The 21,712-nt window shown below is 31.7% G+C and overlaps 1 protein-coding gene across 2 annotated transcripts in view; it reads right to left on the reverse strand.

Moving 5' to 3' along the window:
• LOC143224942 (uncharacterized) overlaps positions 1-21,038 on the reverse strand; it is a 29,675-nt gene extending 8,637 nt beyond the window's left edge. For both annotated transcript variants that reach the window (XM_076453455.1, XM_076453453.1), the window contains exons 1-9: positions 20,736-21,038; positions 16,700-16,799; positions 11,041-11,126; positions 9,576-9,641; positions 8,341-8,371; positions 5,028-5,688; positions 4,526-4,572; positions 3,080-3,186; positions 1,894-2,043 (exon numbers count right to left, since the gene is read on the reverse strand). In XM_076453455.1, the coding sequence (XP_076309570.1) occupies positions 1,894-2,043; positions 3,080-3,186; positions 4,526-4,572; positions 5,028-5,688; positions 8,341-8,371; positions 9,576-9,641; positions 11,041-11,126; positions 16,700-16,799; positions 20,736-20,882 (1,395 nt within the window). In that variant the 5' untranslated portion in view covers positions 20,883-21,038. The remainder of the gene's footprint in view (positions 1-1,893; positions 2,044-3,079; positions 3,187-4,525; positions 4,573-5,027; positions 5,689-8,340; positions 8,372-9,575; positions 9,642-11,040; positions 11,127-16,699; positions 16,800-20,735) is intronic.
• Positions 21,039-21,712: the final 674 nt, after the last annotated feature.

Genomic DNA, 21,712 nt, shown 5'->3' on the forward strand with positions numbered 1-21,712 from the left:
ATGAAAAGAGAGTGGTGACTATCATGGAATGATTCCAAGGCCAATAGACAGCTGAGTGAGTTTGTATATATTGTATAATTTGTATAATGCATTAGTTCAATATGATTTAGGGCAGGAGAGATGGCATACAATTCGGCAGTGAAAACAGAAACTGTAAGGAAGAGTGTGTGCCACAATCAAACTGTCACAAACCATGGCAGAGTCCACTGAGTCATCCAATTTGAAACCATCTGTATATATAGGAATGGATGGATCATATGAAAGATGTTCAGCAGAGAAAGAGCGATATTTCCAATCGGATCTATCTGCTTTCCTCAGATGACTCAAACATAGGTTACAATTGGGGACAGTAATTTGCTATGGTGGAATAGGCTGATTTGAAGAAACTGCAATGTTATTCAAGAATAAATCCAATTCTTCTAATTGTGCCTGGATATAGAACTTAAAGAAACATTGGCAGATTTTCTGTTATTAAAAAGTGTGGTCCACTGTGGTTGGAAAACACAACTCCAGGTAGGATGCTGTGGTAAGGATCAAAGTTTGGAAGCATACATTAGAGACAGTTGCAAATGGCAAATATATAAAAGGGATTCATGAGATTCCACATACAGACTTTGCACAGGAGAAGTACAAAAGGCTCCAATGCAAAGCTGAAGCCCATGGTGATGGACAGGATCCATCATTTTCAGTGCTGAGGTTCTGGAAGAACCATAAACCACAGACCCATAGTCAAGTTTGAATCGGACGATAAATTTTGAGCATGGAGTATCGATCTGCTTCCCAAGAAGTAGAAAAGAGGACATGGAGAATGTTCAATGCTTTTAGACATTTGATATGAAGTCGCTTGATATGCAATATAAAATTTAATTTACAATCAAATACAAAACCTAAGAACTTTGCCTCAGGGACGACAGGAAGCAAAACATCATCAAGACGGAGTTCTGGATCTGGGTGGATTCCCCGTTTGTAGCAGAAATGTAAACAAACAGTTTTAAAAAGTGAAAGTTTAAAACCATTTGCTGTGGTCCACTTCAGTATCTGATTGATTATTCACTGTGCTAATGACAATTATTACAATCTAAAAATTACAAGAAACAAAACTGATTCAAAAGTAACAGTTTTTTAAAATTAATTTTATACACACATGATAAAATATGCAAAAATGCACTGTTTTGTCAGTCATGAGCAATTTATCCTACAAACAGTTATCAGCTATGTATACATACAAGCACATTCTTGTAAAAAAAACACGTAGCCTCAAGAAGTCATGATGGAAATTAATAAACACCTTGTAGCTTGAGTGATTTCAAAAGGTGGACCTTCCTTCTTTTGGGGCAAATTGGAAATGGTGGTGCAATGGAATGAATGATAATATATATATAAAAGGGAGTTTAGTGACATCATGAAGGTCATTTGATTTTCAAGGAAATGTTCTTTTATGCATGTACTGTTGCATTTCATTTCCAGTAGTTGGTGAGAGTATATGTGAAAGGATGTTCGGGATTAACTATATTGTACCAGATTAACTGGATGTTTTCTCCCTCACATTTTCCATCTTAATTTCACTGTTTTAACTTAATGTTACTGTATTTCATTAATTATCAGGTTCTCTAATCTTTCAAGTATTAACTATGATGATTTTTGGTATTTATAACAACAGGCATATAACATTTCACTTGTAATTGGGTTTTATGAACATCACTTATTCTAAAACATCACAGTAAATATAGACTAATAACAAAATAATTCATATTTACATTTGATTAAAAAACATTAGGTTAAAGTATTTTGACTTCTTTTAAGTGCTAAATTAAGGACAGCTAGTGCACATAACCTTCGTGTAGCTTTGAGTGAAATTAAAAAAACAAGCAAATTTCTTTTAAACCTAATTACCTTCTCAACAGATATCATCTTTCCATGAAGTTCTGTTCGATGAAGATGTTGAATGCACTTAGAAGCATCTTCACTGTTTGCCATAGTAATAAGCCCATAGCAACGTGATCCTGGAGTTTTTGCATTAGTAACAATTTTGGCACCCACAACCTGAATAAGCAAGATAAGCAGGGGAAATTACCAATAACTAAACTGTTCACTAATATCAGAAGATTCTGAGAATATTAATCATTTTAAATTGAAGCTAACATTATTAGTATGATGCTGTATTATTCTAACTTTCCTTACTTGTAAATAGAAAAGTATTCCTTCACAAGATAGTCAAATTTTGTTTTGTAAGTACAAAAAAGTTAAATTTAACTACCATATACATTTAGCTGTTTTGTGTTCTAGAGATGTTACAAAAATATGAAATGACATTGACTAGCTGGATAGCATCTAGATCACACGTAGACAAATACATTCCTAATACACAGTTACAGCTTAGGTACAAAAAAGTGGTTTATCTCTTGGAAGTGCTAAAATATAAGAAATTTGTAACAATATTAATTTTAACTTTGACCTTGACAGGAGAAAAAAAACATTCCACAAACATATTAACATTTCATATTTATTCTTTATAAAACAAAATTACAGTAAAATACTATAACTTATTAACTGAAATTTTATCACTATTTTACAACACTGTAATTAGTAAAGTATTCATACCTTTAAATTTCAAAAATAAATTATAGAAACTTGTGTGCTATTTTTTCATTCACTATAGAGGTGCATCACAGATATCTGAACTTCACTATATGACATTCTATAGATGTCACTGCATGTTAACATCAACTGATGGTGCCATAAATCACAAAATAGTACAGATTACATTTTTTGAATTGAGAACAATTTATTACTAAAACATTTCACCAACAGTCTGAAATTTAATGTTGCTAAAAAGCCTCAAAATATCTTCATCAAAATGACAGAGCATAAAGCTTTGTATACATTTAAACAATATCACACAATTTCTTAATGTTTATCTTACAAAAGCCAAAGTGCTGAAATATCAGATACATAGGTAAGTCTAACATTGTGGACTAAGATGTAACTCTAGATGTACAAAAGGATTCACAATATCGTAATACCAATTAAAACCAAATTTCAAATGTTTAGAATAAGAGGAAAATAAAAGGAGTCTTACTTTCCCATGTTTACTAAACAAAGACTTCAAGTCTGCAGCCCTGGTATTGCTAGCTAATCCACTAACCCACAGGTTTCTGCTTGCTGCAATCATACGTCTACTTCGTTCTGTTGTAAAAATTAAAACAACTTTGTCTATAACTTAAAAAAAAAGATATGTATGTGTAATTTGAAAAGTTAATATTAGTAAGATGTAAAAAATAAACATAATGTGTATATCAACTAAATAATCATCACACTAAATATAAAAAAATTAAATTCATGAAAACATTTCAGTGTAAAAGTTTGAAACCATCACTGTGATAACTAGATAAATATCCTTATAGATCCAGTGGGCATATATAACAGAAAAAAAAAATCTATAATTTACTAATGTTACAATGGCATATTTTTGTAAAAACGTGTTTGCTGGAGGTGTATCACTGATGTAATTAATATTTATTATTATTATTATTATGTGTTCTCTAATTTTTTTTAGCCTTCTAGATAAAAGGTCTAAAGTTTCCATCAGAGAAAAGAGAGAGAAAGTAAAATGTTTTTCAGAGATTTAATTTAGTTTGAGTGGTATTTCATACAGAGCTATTTTGTACTGAACTCAAAAAAGTTACTTAGATATAAATCATACATTTTTGTTATAAGCTATTATTCTTAACTTATGACACAGGAACAAAATTTTGCAACCATATATCTAGCATGAATTAAACAACCTGATGTTTAATTTTGGTATATTACATTTGAGGTAATTATATTAAGTTGAAGAGACAGTTCCTTCATGGATCTACCAAGAAAGAGTGATTTTTTATTATACTATACACACTGTTGAAGTTATAGTATACAAGTTAATATTTGTGTTTATATCTTTAAAACTACAAAATGACACTTCTCATTTTTATGTTTTTACAGAATGATACTACTAGACTGTAGCACTAACCACTCAATATTATTTTTACAATCCTAAAAACATTTTTCAAAACTTTTAGAAACCAGGCTATTTAGATGTGTTTGTAAAAAATGGTAAACATAATTAAAAACATGCTTTCAGGACTTATCTTTTTATTAAGTATTGGTACCTAATAGCACTGTAATTTAGGTGTTTTTTGTTCTAAAACATTGACTATATCACAAGTAAAAACAAAAAATAACATGCACAAGTCACTTTGATTCTGAAGAAAGTTGAAATATATACTCAGTGATGTCGAGAAAACCCACTTGTAGAGAAAAATATATGTAAAGACGGCTTGTTTTGGTTGAGAAATTTTTTACGTAGAGGAGCGAACAACACTTGTTTGTAAACCTGATGATGATCGAAGAAGGCCAAAACGTTGTTCGCTCCTCTACATTAAAATTTCTCAACCAAAACGAGCCGTTTTTACATATATATTGAAATATATACTTTCCCATATATATATATATATATATACCCCAACGTAATCAATAGGACACTTACCTCTTGTTTCCTCTTTAGTAACACTTTTCCCATTTTTTGTAGTAGTGCTATTTGAAAACATAAAACATTTACTCAAGTGATAAAAATTATGTTAACAAAATTTAGAAATAAAATTCTAATTTAAGTTCGCTGATACAGGTTTAATTTTCAGTCGTGATACAAACAATTCTAATGAAATTTAAAGATTAACATTTCATTATCCCCCAAAGTTTTAGAATAATCAATATTTTGATAAGAAATCTAATAAATATGAAAATAATGCTTAAGTGATGCATACACTAAATCTGATAAATTTCAGTAATTTTACTACTGTTCTTGAATACGTGAGGATGATTTCTTTTAAGGTAAAACCATAAAAATAGTTATGATACACTATAACTGCTGTCTGGACCTATAAATGTCTTCAAGTTTTAATCAGCTGTGGATTACTGTTGTTTCAAAAACAAAAGCTGAAACTAAATCATTCACCTGCATGGATTGTGTTACTTAGGAACAGACAAACCTCTTAGCCTTGCTAGCAGCAGTAGTTGTGCTTGGTTGTTCTTCAGTTGTTTTAGTTACAGAACCATCCCCCCCTTCCTGTGCCGTTTCTTTCTCATCCATTGCTTCTTTCTCCTGTTGATCACCATCTACGTCTGCTACACTGCTTTTCTGAGAAAGCTTAATTTTTTTCTGATCACCTGAGTCTAAATCACTGTGTTCTTTCTTAGACTCTTTGATTGCTGTTGAAAGAGTTTTGTCCTCACAATCTTTGTTGTTTTTACTCTCACTTTCTAAAGATTGTTTGTCATTACCTAAATTGTTAGAGTTATTTTTATCATCACGACAGCGATCACTACCAGTCTCACTCAGTGCACCTTCTAAATCTGCATCCAAGTCACTTTGCATGTCATCGATGTTAACTATCAGAGATGAATCCGAAGGTTTCTGATCTGGAGAATGCATGCTAAGTACATCTTCTACTGTAAGTGGAGCAACAACAGGTGCAGATTCTGGTTTTGGAGAAGAGAGTGCAGAAGCCTGTTCAACAGCAACCTCTTCTGAGTTATCTTTAGATGAATCCCATTTGTTGTTAGTTTGCTGGATACTGTCCACTTCCTCCTGTGATTTACAGTTTTCTTCTTCGAGTGTTGGTGTCACAGACATGCCTTCTTTGGTCATTTCTGTTGTTAATAAATTAATATTATAATGGATCACATGATTACTAGTATCCAGGCTGGTACTCAGACCAAACCTTCTTGATGCTCATAACAGGTAGTATATAAAAATAATACCACAAATTTCCCAGGCACTGGCCTGTCAGAGCACTCATTCACAAACATAAAAACAAATAAAACTATGAACAAACTGCCAGTTTCCTTAACAATCTTGTTTTCTATTTCCACTAAGATTTAAACAATGAATTTTAAATCAGTTTAGATCTCTATTTTATTTTTACTAAATAAAAAAAAAATATATATATATATATCAAATATCCGAAATTTCAGAAGCTTACATATGATGACTTCTTAAATATTTCAAGCAGAGAATCCATGAGGAAACCAGTTGCTTTTCACCACTTTCACCAAAACTGGGATATGAATACTATCTTTCCATTAATTCCCAAATGAATCTTAGTTTTCATAGCATTCTTGAAGTTGTCTCACAAGAGCCACAATGCCCACTTTCCCAAATAGGGGGATGCCTGTAATTTCCCGTATTTGGAGGAAACTACAATACCTTCTGGGTTTCTCAGAAAGGCCTTGTTAAATAATATTTGTAAGAAAACTGATCCATGTTTTGGATGTTTTTGTAATTGCTGGATGACACTTTTCCATTAGGGTGAAACATCATATTTTTATTTTTAAATAACTATTCCAACACCTATGCCATTGAAAACAATCACTATTATGCCCTACTGAGCAAGGAATTAAGACAGCTGCTTATTCAACATATATACCAACCCCTGTCTTGGGTGAAAAACATTCTTGTTGATGTTTATGATAATTTCACCATCCAACAATTTGACACTGAGATCTGCCTTTACAGCGACTGTTGATTTTACTTACCAAAGCTGGTTTTATACCATACAACTGTTTCCACTTCCTTCACATGCGGGATGTGTAAGATTCTGATTTTTTTCTGTTCTGCTAACAAGCCCTTCCCATTAAATTTAAAAAAACAAAGGGAACCTATAAATCTTAGGTCCAATAATAATCTTTCAACTGTAGTTGTTGTCCTTTCCAAGAAAGAAGTAAAAAGAATGTTTAAATAACAAATAATATCTCTCACAATAACCCCTAGCTCAAAGTACCAAATAATAACACTGACAACTCATACTCCAGTAAAAATCATAAATTGTAGCATTCTTCACCCTGCATAACTTACAATTAGTATTATGGTGAGTTTGCCACAACATCTGAACAGAAACATTAGAATACTTTGGAAGAAACCAATCTAATTACTATAACCACTGTGATCCTGAGGCAAAGTTAGTTTCATTTAAATTTTGTTTTTCATCTTCATAAGGAATTCTTATTGTATGTTTATTTTACGAAAACACGCTTTACTTACTCACTGTGATTGCTTCAAATTTAAATACAAATCCCATGGCAACAATAACTTAGAACAAGGTCAATATTTTCAACAATAACTTAGAACAAGGTCAATATTTTCAACAATAACTTAGAACAAGGTCAATATTTTCAACAATAACTTAGAACAAGGTCAATATTTTCAACAATAACTTAGAACAAGGTCAATATTTTCAACAGTAACTTAGAACAAGGTCAATATTTTCAACAATAACTTAGAACAAGGTCAATATTTTCAACAATAACTTAGAACAAGGTCAATATTTTCATTCCTCTTTTACTAATACATTTTCTAAAATGCTTCATTCATTAATATCTAAATAAGCAGGAAGAATTAAAATCACAAACTTTAATATATTGCTGACTTGACATACTGAAATATAGAATCTTATTAACTGGATACAACTGTTAGAAAATAACTTTCTTTCCCTTGCAAAACTACTATAATTTGTTAGCATATAAATAAGTTTGAGTGAAACTTTAGCAGATGGAAAGCTATAATTTTCATTATCCACAATTCTATATCTATGAATATATCATTTAAAACACTAAAGAAAATTCTGAAAAATTTAGTTTCAAAAACAAAACTTCATTTGTTAGTAGTTTCACCATGCTTGTATGACCAATTCTTTAGATTAATATGACTATTTTCATTAAATACATCTACTACAAAATTTAATAATCGAAGCTTCTATGTTGCCAAATACACATTCTATGTATAACAAATTTACAAGCCACTTCAATCTCACCCCCCCAACATTACATGGGATATATGATGAAAAATTAGGAAAGCTTACTTATTCACTTGTTTCTTTAAATACCATAAATGCATATCTAATATTTTTAGTAAAAACTCTATTATAGAAAGAGCTGCTCAATGCTATTTAGCACTTCATTTATAAAATGGGTTTTGACAAAAACTAATGAATTTCTATTTATTATCAGTAATTTTGCATAGTAAAGCAATGCTTAAAAATCATTTTCTACTGCATTTCCCTCATTCACGTTTCTTATAATTTTAAGTCAGATTTGAACAGATGCTGAAGAAGCCTCATTACTTAAAAAAAACTGTCTTTGCAGGAACCTAGATGTATTTCAAATGGCTTCCTGAAATTTCCAAACTTTGTATACAAAGTATCATGTGTATTTCTAAAACGGCACATATAAATATATATATCAACAAAACATACTTTCACTATAACAGCAACAAACACACTCAAAATTTATGTTAGAGTTACTCACCTTTTGTTTTACCTTCAATTCTATTATCACTCTGTAAAATAAAATAAATAACTTTAAATAGGAAAAGCAATCTAATATTCTATGCACAACAACATTGGCACATACTTATATGTTTGTTTTGGGTTGTTGTACCAGACATAAAGAAAATAAAAATGTATAATTTGAAAACAAAAAATCTAAAAACTGGCAAATGGCAGTTAATTAAAGATGAAAACAAAGAATGTGAAATTGAAAGCCTGTTGATGTTTCATAGAACAGCTCTGTGAAAATATTTTGAGTTTCCTGTTGCCATCAAACATGGCTTAAGAAATCTTAAAAATAATCTGGTGTGCAAGGTGTATACACAAACAGGGGAAATACAACAAACATGTTGATACATGTACCTCAACATGATGCAAAGGACATTTGCAGGAAGTGTACAGAAAAAAAGGGAATGAATTTTGATACAGACTCAAAATAAGCATCTTTTTTTGTAGGTATTAAAATTATTCAGTTAACATGTACAGAATAAATTCAAAGATCCTATATTAAAAATAAATTACACAGCACTAGCCATTAATTAAAATGTAAATTACAGTTCATTTTTCATTATTTCATTTAAGGGTTGTGTTTCACTTGCTTTTATCTTGTTTCTGAATAATGTATTATTGCTGTTGATACATCATGCAACACTTTTGTTCTAACATTCAAATATATCCATATGGCAGTGTTCAATAAACATAGCATTATAGAATATTTTTTTTAAATATAAACTCTTAAAACATAATTACTTGTTTTATTTGTAAAGAAAACTTTAATTTTTGTGTTAAAGTTCCTTTAATCTAATTCTGTAATTTGTAATTTACTTAAACAAAATTAACATTTATTTTTTGGTTTTGGGGGAAAGGACCATAATTCCTTTAAGTGCAAGTAAGTGGTGATCTAAAATTGTTACGATCATTTCAAGCCATTACAACAGAGAGATGGGGAAGGTTTCATATATCTTGCTATGTGTATCAAAATATGTATGCCATAAGTATTATCTCACTCCTACTTAACATTATAAAAGTCCCCAAAAATTATGATCCAATAAGATCTCAGTTATTAAAAATGAATAATTATCTATCATTAACACTCCTTTTCTTCCACACAAAATCTTTACTGAACTATAAAAAATACCTATTGTTATTATGAAACTACTAAAACTTACTAACATAATTTTGACTTTATGTTCTTGTACTTTCAAATATATTTACCTCACACTTGTCTACCACAGATGACTGTAGAGCTTCTCCTATTACATCAAGATCTTCTGTATTAGTCTAAAATAGATTAGCATTGAACATACAATTATTTTTTAAAACCTTCAGTTAAGATATTCTGTGTTAACTTATTATTTCTGTACTTTTAGCAATTTATCTGACTAATCCTTTCTCACCCAGTATTACTAAATCTCAAAAACTTTTTTCAATCTCTTCCTTGAAATAATTTGCAAAATAAATCTGTAAATGAAATTTTCAGTATTTGTTTGGAACAAAGTAAAAAAACAAACAAACCCAAACTGCTAATCCTAATTTAAAATTCCTTTCTGCAGAGTTAAAAAAAAGTTAAAATCCTAAATAAAAAAGAAATGCAAATCTGCAATCTTGCTATATGTCTGTACCTTATTTCTGGCACAAATAAGTTGAAACAACATTTTTTTTGAAATGGTGTCAAAAATTGTAATATTCAACTCGAAAAAATTTTATTTTACAAAATTCAAAATATTAAAGCTATATCAACTGAAAGCTGGTATTATCTTTTCTTTACAGTTTGTTTACTAATAAGTTTCATTTCATCTTTGTATGAATTATAAATTTTTAAACTTTCAGTTACTTTAAACTTTATATATTGTATAAAAATGATTTATTTCATTAGTTCTTTTGGCTATTTCTGCAGGAACATTAATATTCAACTTAGTGAAAATTTTTCTTGGGAAGTTTTTAATAAGTTGTGATCTTGGTTAAATACAAATCTCCAATTTTCATTATGATTGTAAAGTTTGAAATCATGATTTATCCCTATTGTGATAAGTACCCTTTACTGCACATCACAAGATAACTGGATAACTTGACTTCCACACCCCTCATGTGATTTACAACCTATAATGACATGAACAGTAGTTGACAGTTCGAAGGGCAATAAAACAATAACATTTAATCATAAATAGATGTATACTGTTATGAACTTAAAGCTACTTAGGACAAATGAAAAAATGTTTATGTTATAAGTTGAAGTCAAATGGTTTCCAGTCAGAAAATTTTCTGCAATCTTGATATTGGAATCCCCATAAAGAAGCGTTATTGTTTGTTTTGGAATTTCGCACAAAGCTACTCGAGGGCTATCTGTGCTAGCCGTCCCTAATTTAGCAATGTAAGACTAGAGGGAAGGCAGCTAGTCATCACCACCCACCGCCAACTCTTGGGCTAATCTTTTACCAACGAAAAGTGGGATTGACCGTCGCATTATAACACCCCCACGGCTGGGAGGGCAAGCATGTTTTGGCGCGACTCGGGAGCAAACCCGCGACCCTCAGATTACGAAGTGCACGCCTTAACGTGCTAGGCCATGCCAGGCGGAAAGGAGCATTAACAAAACACTTTAAAATCAGATTTATGGAGTTCAGGTTAGGGTATTAATCATATGAATATAACATAAAAAATATCCATTTCAAGTTGATACCTTTTCATCATCAGAATCTTCTTTCTCATCATCATCATCTAAGCCATCAGCATTACTCTGGGTTTCTGAATCATTTAAGGATCTTTCTAGAAGAATAGAGGAAAAAAAAACAATGTAGAAACTTTCTCACCTAAAATGTTATTTTATCTTCTAAAAATCTATTTTTTTTTATTAACTTAAGAGTTCAAAGCTTTAATACAAATGGTATTGAAAAATACCAATTACCTTTCACAGTCCATCAAAATGTCCGAGATAAACCTATCATATATTCACCATTCTTACAACTCTGGAAAGCTTCTCTTGATAATTGATATCAGAAGTCCATCATTACAAGTTAGCACTTAAATGCTTAACTTTTAGAATTGAGTCAATGACTTATTTTGAAAACATTTGTATTAGCTCATTCTAGATTTATGGCTCATATCATGACAACCTATTTTGTTGTTTATGAACCTACAAATGTGTTTATTGAGTATGGAATCAACCTTTGTCATCAATTTCATTTGAACAGTTCTGTCTACTTTAAATTTATTTTCAACAAGTTTGAATTCATTACATTTCATAATGGTCATATTATTAAATATGACAGACCAAACTATTGCAAGCATAAGCCAACTACATCACAAATCAGGCAAGTTATGTACTTGAAAGATATCTCAAAAAAATTTTAAAAACATAGAAACATCCCCTGACTGGTAAACTGTTATAAATAATGTACACAGAGAACATCTGACAAGTGATTCAGAAATGACAGAAGCAAATAACTGCACAGGAGAATTAACCAAGTGAAGAATAAGTGCCCAAAACTTAACTTAAAGACACAAATCAAGTAAGGGACACAAGAAAGAAACTGACCACTGCCATCAACTGGCAAAATATACAATTTTAGTTTGAATTTGAAATGAAAAGAAAAAAAATCATGAAATTTTATATCTAAAATGTGTCTAACCTTTAAATATGTTGGTCAGTTAAGAAACTTTTGAGCATTTTTTGATAATGGGACATGTACTTAAAGTACAAGAAAAGATCAGTTTATAAAATATAAAAACTGTGATGGTTTTACAGATCAATCACCATCTGAAAGAGAAGGAAAAAGTGGCCAAGTGATCAAACTGACTGAAATCTAGTTACATGATGGCAAAGGAAGAAATTCCTTCTGCAAAATTTCCTAGGTATGAAAAATACTCAATGATTCTATTACACTGGTTTACAAAGAAATTGAGGCAAGCACAAAAATAGCTGTTTTAACCTAATTTGGGGGTGCTGAATTCAGATTTGAAATCCGTTTTTACTCATCACCTGTAGTTTTTTAGATATGCATACTGTACATTTTGTACACATAAAGGCGTATATGCATTCAGGGTTAATTTCTAATATTGTGTGACTTATGTTTTTTTTTTTAGTTATTATGCAATAAATGTAAGTGATAGCATTACATTATATATATATATATATCAAGATGGATTTTGGCAGTTAAGCGTAGCCAACACGTCTCAATCAACAGCCAGTAGTGCACTGGCAGTCAGCGCAGGAGGTTGGTGTCCCTTGACAATTGTGTTACACAATCTTTTGGGTATATATTTGTATTACAATTTCCAATGGCCTTTTATAATTATTATTGCCTTACATATGATTTAATTTTACTTTGTTTTTTTCAGATTCTCCAATGGCTTCAAGCTCATCAAAACACTGAGGATGCTTCAACAAGGCCAATTCTTTCTGCTACGTGTGTGGGGACTTCACGACAGTTGCACAGCGTCGAACCATCACTTCCCTCCTCAGAACCGCCTACTTTCATTATTTTGACTGTAAAATTGGTGATCAGGACAAATCTTGGGCTCCACACATCTGTTGTAAACCCTGCTACAATGGACTAACTGCTTGGTTTAATGGAAAGAAAGCGGCTTTCAACTTTGCAGTCCCGATGGTTTGGAGAGAGCCACGAAGCCATGCAGATGATTGTTATTTTTGTCTAACAAATATAACTGGTTTCAATGCATCTTCTAGAAAAAGATCAAATATCCCAACCTTCCATCTGCTATGAGACCCGTTCCCCATTCAGATGATCTTCCTGTCCCAACACCTCCAGTAAATAAGGATCTTCTTTCCTCATCAGATGAAGAAATGCCTCCAAGGGAAGATTCTGCCAAGTCAATCTCTTCCGAAGATATTGACTCTTCTTATTCAGGAACAAGTGGCAATGAGCCACACTGGATCACGCAAGAAGACCTGAATGATCTTGCTCGTGATTTGTATCTGTCAAAACAGCAGTCAGAGCTCTTGGCTTCTCGGCTTAAACAGTGGAACCTAGTCCAGGAAGATGTAAGGATCACCAGTTTCAGGAATCGAACAAAGACCTTGCTTCATTTTTTCGACATGGAAAACAAGTTGTGCTACTGCACAAATGTACCTGGCTTGTTCACTTTCCTTGGTTTGCCACATAATCCTTCAGACTGGCATCTTTTCATAGACTCTTCCAAGCGAAGTCTCAAGGCTGTGCTTCTGCACAATGGGAATAAATATCCCAGCATTCCCACTGCACACTCTGTCCATCTAAAGGAGTCCTATGACAATATGGAGCTTCTTTTGGAAGCTGTTAAGTACAACCAGTACCAGTGGAGTCTGTGTGGGGACCTCAAGGTCATTGGTCTTCTTATGGGTATGCAAGCGGGCTTCACAAAGTACTGTTGCTTTCTCTGTCTCTGGGATAGTCAAGCTGTATCCCAGCATTACAAGCAGAAAGACTGGGGGTCTGGAAGCACTTTCATTCCTGGCGAACACAGCGTAAGGAGAATCCTCTGGTTGACATGAAGAAGGTGCTTCTTCCTCCTCTTCACATCAAGCTTGGTTTGATGAAGAATTTTGTGAAGGCCATGGACAAAAATGGTGCTGCCTTCCAACACTTGTCTACTGTGTTCCCAGGTCTCAGTGCTGCTAAGCTCAAAGAGGGCATCTTTGTCGGACCTCAAATCCGAGAAGTGCTGAAGGATACTGATTTTGAGGAGCTTCTTACCTTAAAGGAACTGAGAGCATGGGAAGCATTTAAGTCAGTCTGTAGTGGCTTCCTTGGTAACACACGCGTACCAAATTACCAAGCCTGTATTGAGAAGTTGCTAAAGACTTATGAGGATATGGGATGCCGAATGTCACTCAAAATTCATTTTCTCCATTCCCACCTCAACTTCTTCCCTCCAAACCTTGGAGCAGTGAGTGATGAGCACGGAGAAAGATTCCACCAAGACATTACGAAGATGGAGAGCAACTACCAAGGCAAGTGGAACCCCAGCATGATGGGAGACTTCTGCTGGATGCTCTTGCGTGACATCCTGGAGGCAAAATACACCAGATCATCTAAGAAAACACACTTCTAACTGTCTGCAGTACTATGAATTGTGTACATTGTGTCATCCAAGTATATTTATTCCGTCAATGTTCTTTATCTATCCTGTTTTATCTGTAATAAGCTGCTGCAACTGTTGAAATAAGCATTATATACTCTGTATATACTAAAATGAGACTATTTAAAAGCCAGAAAACTAGAGGTGATAGAGCAAAACTGTTTATAAATTTGAATTCAGCACACCCAAATTAGTAAAAAACACCTATTCACATTCTTGCCTCAGACAAAAAATATTTTTTGTAAACCAGTGTTATTATTGTATTTGAAGTTATAAATAACTGACTGAAAATCTCTGTTATGTTGAACTACTGCTTGGGGCAGAACCATGTTTGTATTTTTAAATTTTGAGTATCTGTCATTAAAATTTAAGTGTGTGTGTTTGTGTGAATATGTTAATGTTAAAATTTCAAATTCTTTTTCAGTTTTTTTGTACTTTCAAGAGCAACTTACATCATACATTGCAGCTACTTATTTAAATAATCTCAAAGGATAAAAGCAAATTTTCACATAACTGTTTTTAGTGATGGATTCTACCACACAAGCATAACTTAAAGGAATTAAATGTTTTACTTATGTAAAGAAGTTCCTATTAGAAACTTTTATATAAAATTATAAATGAAGAATACAGGATGTCTAAAATCTAAATTTTTGGAAACAAACATTTAAGCATGATGCTGAGGTCTATAATCTGATAGAGTTTATGGAAATTTTAGAAAAAGAGCTTGCATACCTTATAAAATCAGAATATTAATCTGGAGACCTACACTACAACTAGCTTGTTGCTATTCATTGTTTTATTTATGATTCTAAACTTGCAACCAAGGACAGTTTCAAAAACATGCACTGAAAATACAAATGAATTTCTTTATGATGAACCATCATAAAACTCCTAGGAATCTGAGATAAATTAAGAACCATGCAAGAAATATGGATGCACAAGTGAAGATGCTTCAAAAGACACTTGGAACCTGATGACTTCAACAAAACAAATTTGTTGTTTCAGTATTTCCTGAACCACATATAATCATCATGAGGATATCAAACATCTATTTTTTGAAACAGTGGCCTTGACCTTTTAAACACAAAATAAACATGATTCTATCTCATCCACAAAGTAAGTATACCCTGTGCAATTTTATAATTCTAGTGACTGTCTATGGACAGATGAACAAAGAAATCACCCCTAACCATCAAAAATCATTTTGGATGGAGAATAACAAATGTTATTTAATGAACTTAACTTTCTTAATGAATCACAACACTGAATCACCTGCAACCCCACACAAAATAAACTTCCTTATGCAAATGCACCTTGCGACTGTGTAAGCTTGCCCTGGTTGTAACTCTGACACATCTCAAGCAGCTCTCGCGTGGGTATTATCCTGTAAAGTGCTCCAAGACTATTGTCTTTTATGTATGTTGGGTCACATGTGCTCCCAAGTTGTGGTCTGTGTCACAGAAAATAGAGGGCATTTATTTTTTGCTAATGTTTAACTGCTTTTCTTAGTATAATGCTAATGACATCTATATGTATGAACTAAATCTTGATGAAATTAGAAGTACTTTGAGAGAAGACAGAGTGGGACTCATGTTTTGTTTATGAAAGCTAATTTTCAGTGAGAAGTTTCAATGTTTTGTTGTTATAGAAAATAAATTTCTTAGATTCATTACTAACTTCTTAATATCAATACCTCTAATCATTAAGTATTTTTATAATTTCTAAATATACTGATCAGTGATATTTTAAGTAAATTTGTAACAGCATTAGTAAGTATAATATGGGTTAGATACAACCCCACGTTGTGGTTCTAGGGCTAAATTTGTTTTGAATTTCGTGCAAAGCTACTCAAGGGCTATCTACGCTAGCCGTCCCTAATTTAGCAGTGTAAGAGTAGAGGGAAGGCAGCTAGTCATCATCACCCACCACCAATTCTTGGGCTACTCTTTTACCAACAAATAGTGGGATTGATCATAACATTATAACTCCCCCACAGCTGAAAGGGGGAGCATGTTTAGTGTGACAGGGATTTGAACCTGCAACTCTCAGATTACGAGTAGAATGCCTTAACCCACCTGGCCATGCCAGACCTCTAGGGTTAAGTTTATCTTTTATCAGTGGTTACCAACTATATAGCATCAAATAGCTTTGTGCTATTTATTGATTCATGATAAACTACAGTAAAACTACATAAAATAGCAAAAGAGCAGATGTGATTGAGTTAAGAACAACTAAATACTTCTTGCTGTGTCAAAACATACTTGCAGGTCTTTTAGATACTGGTGTCTTCTTTCCAGGTGTCCCTTCAGCAGAAACTTCAAACAAGTGGGACTCTGGATCTAACCCTTCTTCCTGCAAGCACTAAAAATATGGTATTTATCAATCAATTAAAAGAACTGAATATAAAATACACACTTACAATATAAGGCTTGTTTCTTGCCATAGAAGAATATTGCTATACATGTATTTTGAAAACAGTACTTTAAGTCTGCAGGTTTTTCACTAAGGCTGTTAACTATAATTAAATTAGGCTTTGAGATAAAATTATTCAAAAATGTTAACTGATTATTTTCAATATTTCAGTAAATGTTTGTACACTTTGTATTCATGACACAGTCATTAAATAGTTTTAATCTTATTTCATAAAAATGTTGATGAGTCACTAAAGTATTTTTTATATAAAAAGTTTGGACTAAGCTTTGGAATTCTAGACCCAAATTTTTAAAAAAATTCAATATGTGGAATATTTCAATGTTCTACTGCACTCGAAGTTTTTGTTTAATCACTTTTCACATGGAACCTGAATTTAATTTTTTTTTTCAACCAACCAGAAGTAATTTAGAAAATATGGCATGTAGTTACCTGCCATATTCCTGTAGATACCTACATTAATGAACTTCAAGAAAATAAGTGTCAATGCTATAAAACTCATTTTTAAAGTGAAATACAGAATATTACATATGTTCATGCATGAGCTCTTGTGAAGTGAAATACAGAATATTACATATGTTCATGCATGAGCTCTTGTGAAGTGAAATACAGAATATTACATATGTTCATGCATGAGCTCTTGTGAAGTGAAATACAGAATATTACATATGTTCATGCATGAGCTCTTGTGAAGTGAAATACAGAATATTACATATGTTCATGCATGAGCTCTTGTGAAGTGAAATACAGAATATTACATATGTTCATGCATGAGCTCTTGTGAAGTGAAATACAGAATATTACATATGTTCATGCATGAGCTCTTGTGAAGTGAAATACAGAATATTACACATGTTCATGCATGAGCTCTTGTGAAGTGAAATACAGAATATTACATATGTTCATGCATGAGCTCTTGTGAAGTGAAATACAGAATATTACATATGTTCATGCATGAGCTCTTGCATATACTACAACTTATTTTTTCTGGTCCTTCTCAGTAAAATAACTACGATATTCAATATTTTTATTAGTAAAATGAAAAGGAACTTTAAAATATTGTTATATAACCCTTGTGACTTTGGTTATGCCATTATTAATTAACTACAGATAGTTGAATTACAGCATTTTAACCCTAATGAGATGGGTCATAAACCATGTCATCTCATTTATTGATTTGCATTTAAAATAGTATTAAACTACTATTTTATAAATGTATGAACAGATTACAGTCTATTACAGATCCATATCTAATTCTACATTTTGAAAATTATTCTGGATTTGTTTCAAATACAGCACAAGGCTGATGAAAAGTTAAGTAATGAAATACCTGAAAAATGTGATAGCAGGGGCTAATATTCACATAACTACGAGACATAAGAACTTATTTATTCTAGTACTAACACAGCAACTATAGAGGAAAATATTAATATTTAATGTATGTCAATCAAATGTGTAAAATCCACAAACTACTATGCTTTATACCATATTCTTTCAAAAAATTAAAATTTCTCAAATATTATACTGGTACTTTCATTACTAAGACAACCCAAACCGTAATGACTGAAAAATAATCTAACAATTAAAAGTGGTAAGCATAATGATTTTGGTCATAAATTTATGAAAAGGTATACACAGCTGTGTGTTTCTTTATTTTACTATAGATTTTTATGTGAATCAAAGAGTGTTTTCTGGAAAGGAATGTACTATCACAATTACTCTCATGTTTTCATTCCAATTTTAACCCAATCACGAAGTATCCTTTACTGTGCATGTATTAATGAGTTACATTCAAAATTTAATTAAACAGCTTTTTTTGTTAATTTTATACCAATCAGTATAGCATAATATCTTAGCTATTAATCTATGTTTTAACAGTATACAAGTTTAAGCTCTTAATTTTACATAGCAATACTTAAATCCTGAAATTCCTCTAGTGTGACATTTTCTCTTCTCATCTTCTCCATTTTATTCACACCTTCAATACATACACAATAAAATATAAATCATCACTATAAAATTTACATTGCTCAGACAAACCGTAATTCTTATAGACCTCAATTCTGTTTGGTTATATGAGTTATCAAAAGAAAATCAGACCTCTCTTGACCCACACACACCTGTTACATCCTGTTTTAGAACAGTTCTCTCTTACATTTAATTCAATTATATTTTAACAACTGGAAGCTATGGTTTTCATTTATCAAATGATGTATAAGATTTTCTGAACAGAGAACTGTCAATTTCAATGCCAGTACAAGCTTTGTTCCCAAGGAAAAGATAACTAGCTTGAATGGATTTGTAATGGTTCTTGTTATGAGGTTAGAAAGCCAGAAAATGTTTTTAGAGTTACTGGAAATAAATCTACTTTTTGCACATCATTAGTCTATGTTCTTTGGTGCATTATTTAATTAAATAATTATTTAATACATTATCATTTATATATGTATAAAAAAAGTAGAGTTAAGTGTCACTGATAATCGACAGCAATAAAAACTAAGATTTGGGTAAGTACTATACAGTTCCAAATAAATGTAGGACCAATGCATCTAACCCTTTGGATGGCAAGAAATAGGTTCAATATTTGAGAATAACATAAATAATTCTAAGAATAACTTTCTCGTTCTTGTACTTGTCTCATGATATAACCATTATTTATCTTCTGGGTGAAATGTTCACCTATATTTAGATTTTCATAGGCAATTTTTTAATGACCATATAGATCACCATTAATTTTGAGGTTTACGATTAAAATCAAGCACATAAAGATTACTTTTTACAGTTGTGAAAAATCAAGAAATGGGTAGAAAAACTGTCAGTAAAGGAATCATCTCTTAAAGATGTAAAATGTGATTATAAGAGAGCTGTTTGTTAATGGCATAGATCAAATCAATATATAGAAGTATGTGTACAGACTTTAGTTTTACTTCTTTCAGATATTCCAAAAAGCGGAAGCAGTTAAAGGAACATTCACACGTCTTATGTAAATGTAATAGTTACAACATATTACATTGCTTAATGACAAATATGCATATACTACTCGTGTAAATATTACTAAGTGTTTCATATTTATATAAATTACTGAAAAACACTGAAATCTATATTTATAAATATAACACTGTAGAATGCCAAGGCTCAGTGCTCACTTAGATCACATTACTACATATCAAGATATATAGAAATCAAATAGCCCATTTGTCCAAAAAACTATTATTATTATTATTATTAATACAAAAAAAAAATTTCCTGGGAATATCTATGTAGTGGTGGCTAATATACAAATGTAAAGCTGTTAAGTATAAAAAAAATTCAGGTGATAAAATTTTATAGCTTATACAGAAGGCAGTTACATTATAAAAGTTCAATGTTTACATTTAGTCACTTTTCACTAGTAGTGGTAACTATCTCTTAACCAATATCCAAGATCTTTTGCACCACCTTACTTGATACTTTGATCTGATACAGTTTGCATCCCTAAATACATTAAATATTTTTCAATTAGTTTGTTTTAAATCTTATTGCTTTTTCTTGGTACCAGCATTTCACATAAATCAATCTTAAAGTTGATACTTTTTGTCACTAATTTATGTGACTGCACTAGATTAATTATTGGCAGCATTGTTCTAACAAGAAAATCACCATGTGAATCTTTACTAAGAGCTAGACTTAGGTCTTTACAGTTTACAACCTGGTAGTGTAAACGTAATGATCGATATTACATGTAATACAAAGATAATGGGCATAATTCCTTGCTACAGAAAAAATAAAAATAGAGCAGCAGTTGTACATGATCAACTTTTCATATGGCTAAGTTTTATAACTACACTAATCATGAATGCTAATTTAGCATTTCAGGTTGGGCCTAACCTTTGTTAGTCGTTCTATCAAAGCTGCCTTAACACCAGTTTTATCAAGACCTCTTTTCTCCAGTTCAGCTCGAAGATCTACAACACGGAGATCAGTTATTTTTTTCTTTGTAGTACTTCCTACATCTTGATCTTGATGAGTTGCCATAGTGTTTTACACTGTGACTGCGAACGTTAGGCCTTGAAAAACCTCAATTCCTATTACGCTCTTCTTTCCTTGGAAACCTTAATACCTACCAACTTCTCGTTTGCCTAAGACAAAATGGCGTAACGACTTTGCAAGAAAACCGATTTCTGGTTAACTGTCGAAAATTTATATAGATGTCGTGACCGATGAATTTGTTATATATTAATTTAATTAAAATAAAATTAATCGAATAATATTAGTACTAGTAGGAATAATTCAATTTTACCAAATTATTTGTAAATACAAAGAAAAAGAGAGAGAAAAATTAATGTTGAACGTGATCGTCGGAGAGCTTTAATTATATATCAAATCTATATCCGTGAGCATGCTTTCTCAACTTGTGGAATTTGGAACTTACATATTTCTGTTTCTTTCTCAACCTAAGATATTTCATGTTCTGGAGAAAAATATTAACAAAATCAAAATGTTATTCTGTTAAAGTTCTCATAATGTTTCAACATGTTATTTTAATCTCACCAAGTATAACAAAAATGGAAATGCAAAAACATTTAATTGAATATACTGCGTTCATATACCTTTTCTTATGCCTTACCACAGAATCTTCCTGAAATATATTGAGATAAAGCATGTTAAACTTTGTTCAGTGTACGAATACCACTCTCCTCAACAATAGGTGACTTGAACCAGCATTTTGCAACAGATAGAGTTGTTAACAAATATATTTGTGTCCCACAGAAACTAGCGTCGAGACGTTTAGACTATTCAAAACTACCATAACTATCCTTTATTGAAGAAATGCCTATGGAGAGTGAGCATTAGAGATTATTGTG

This window comes from Tachypleus tridentatus, chromosome 9 (assembly GCF_004210375.1).
Source record: "Tachypleus tridentatus isolate NWPU-2018 chromosome 9, ASM421037v1, whole genome shotgun sequence".
Lineage (NCBI taxonomy): Eukaryota > Metazoa > Arthropoda > Merostomata > Xiphosura > Limulidae > Tachypleus > Tachypleus tridentatus.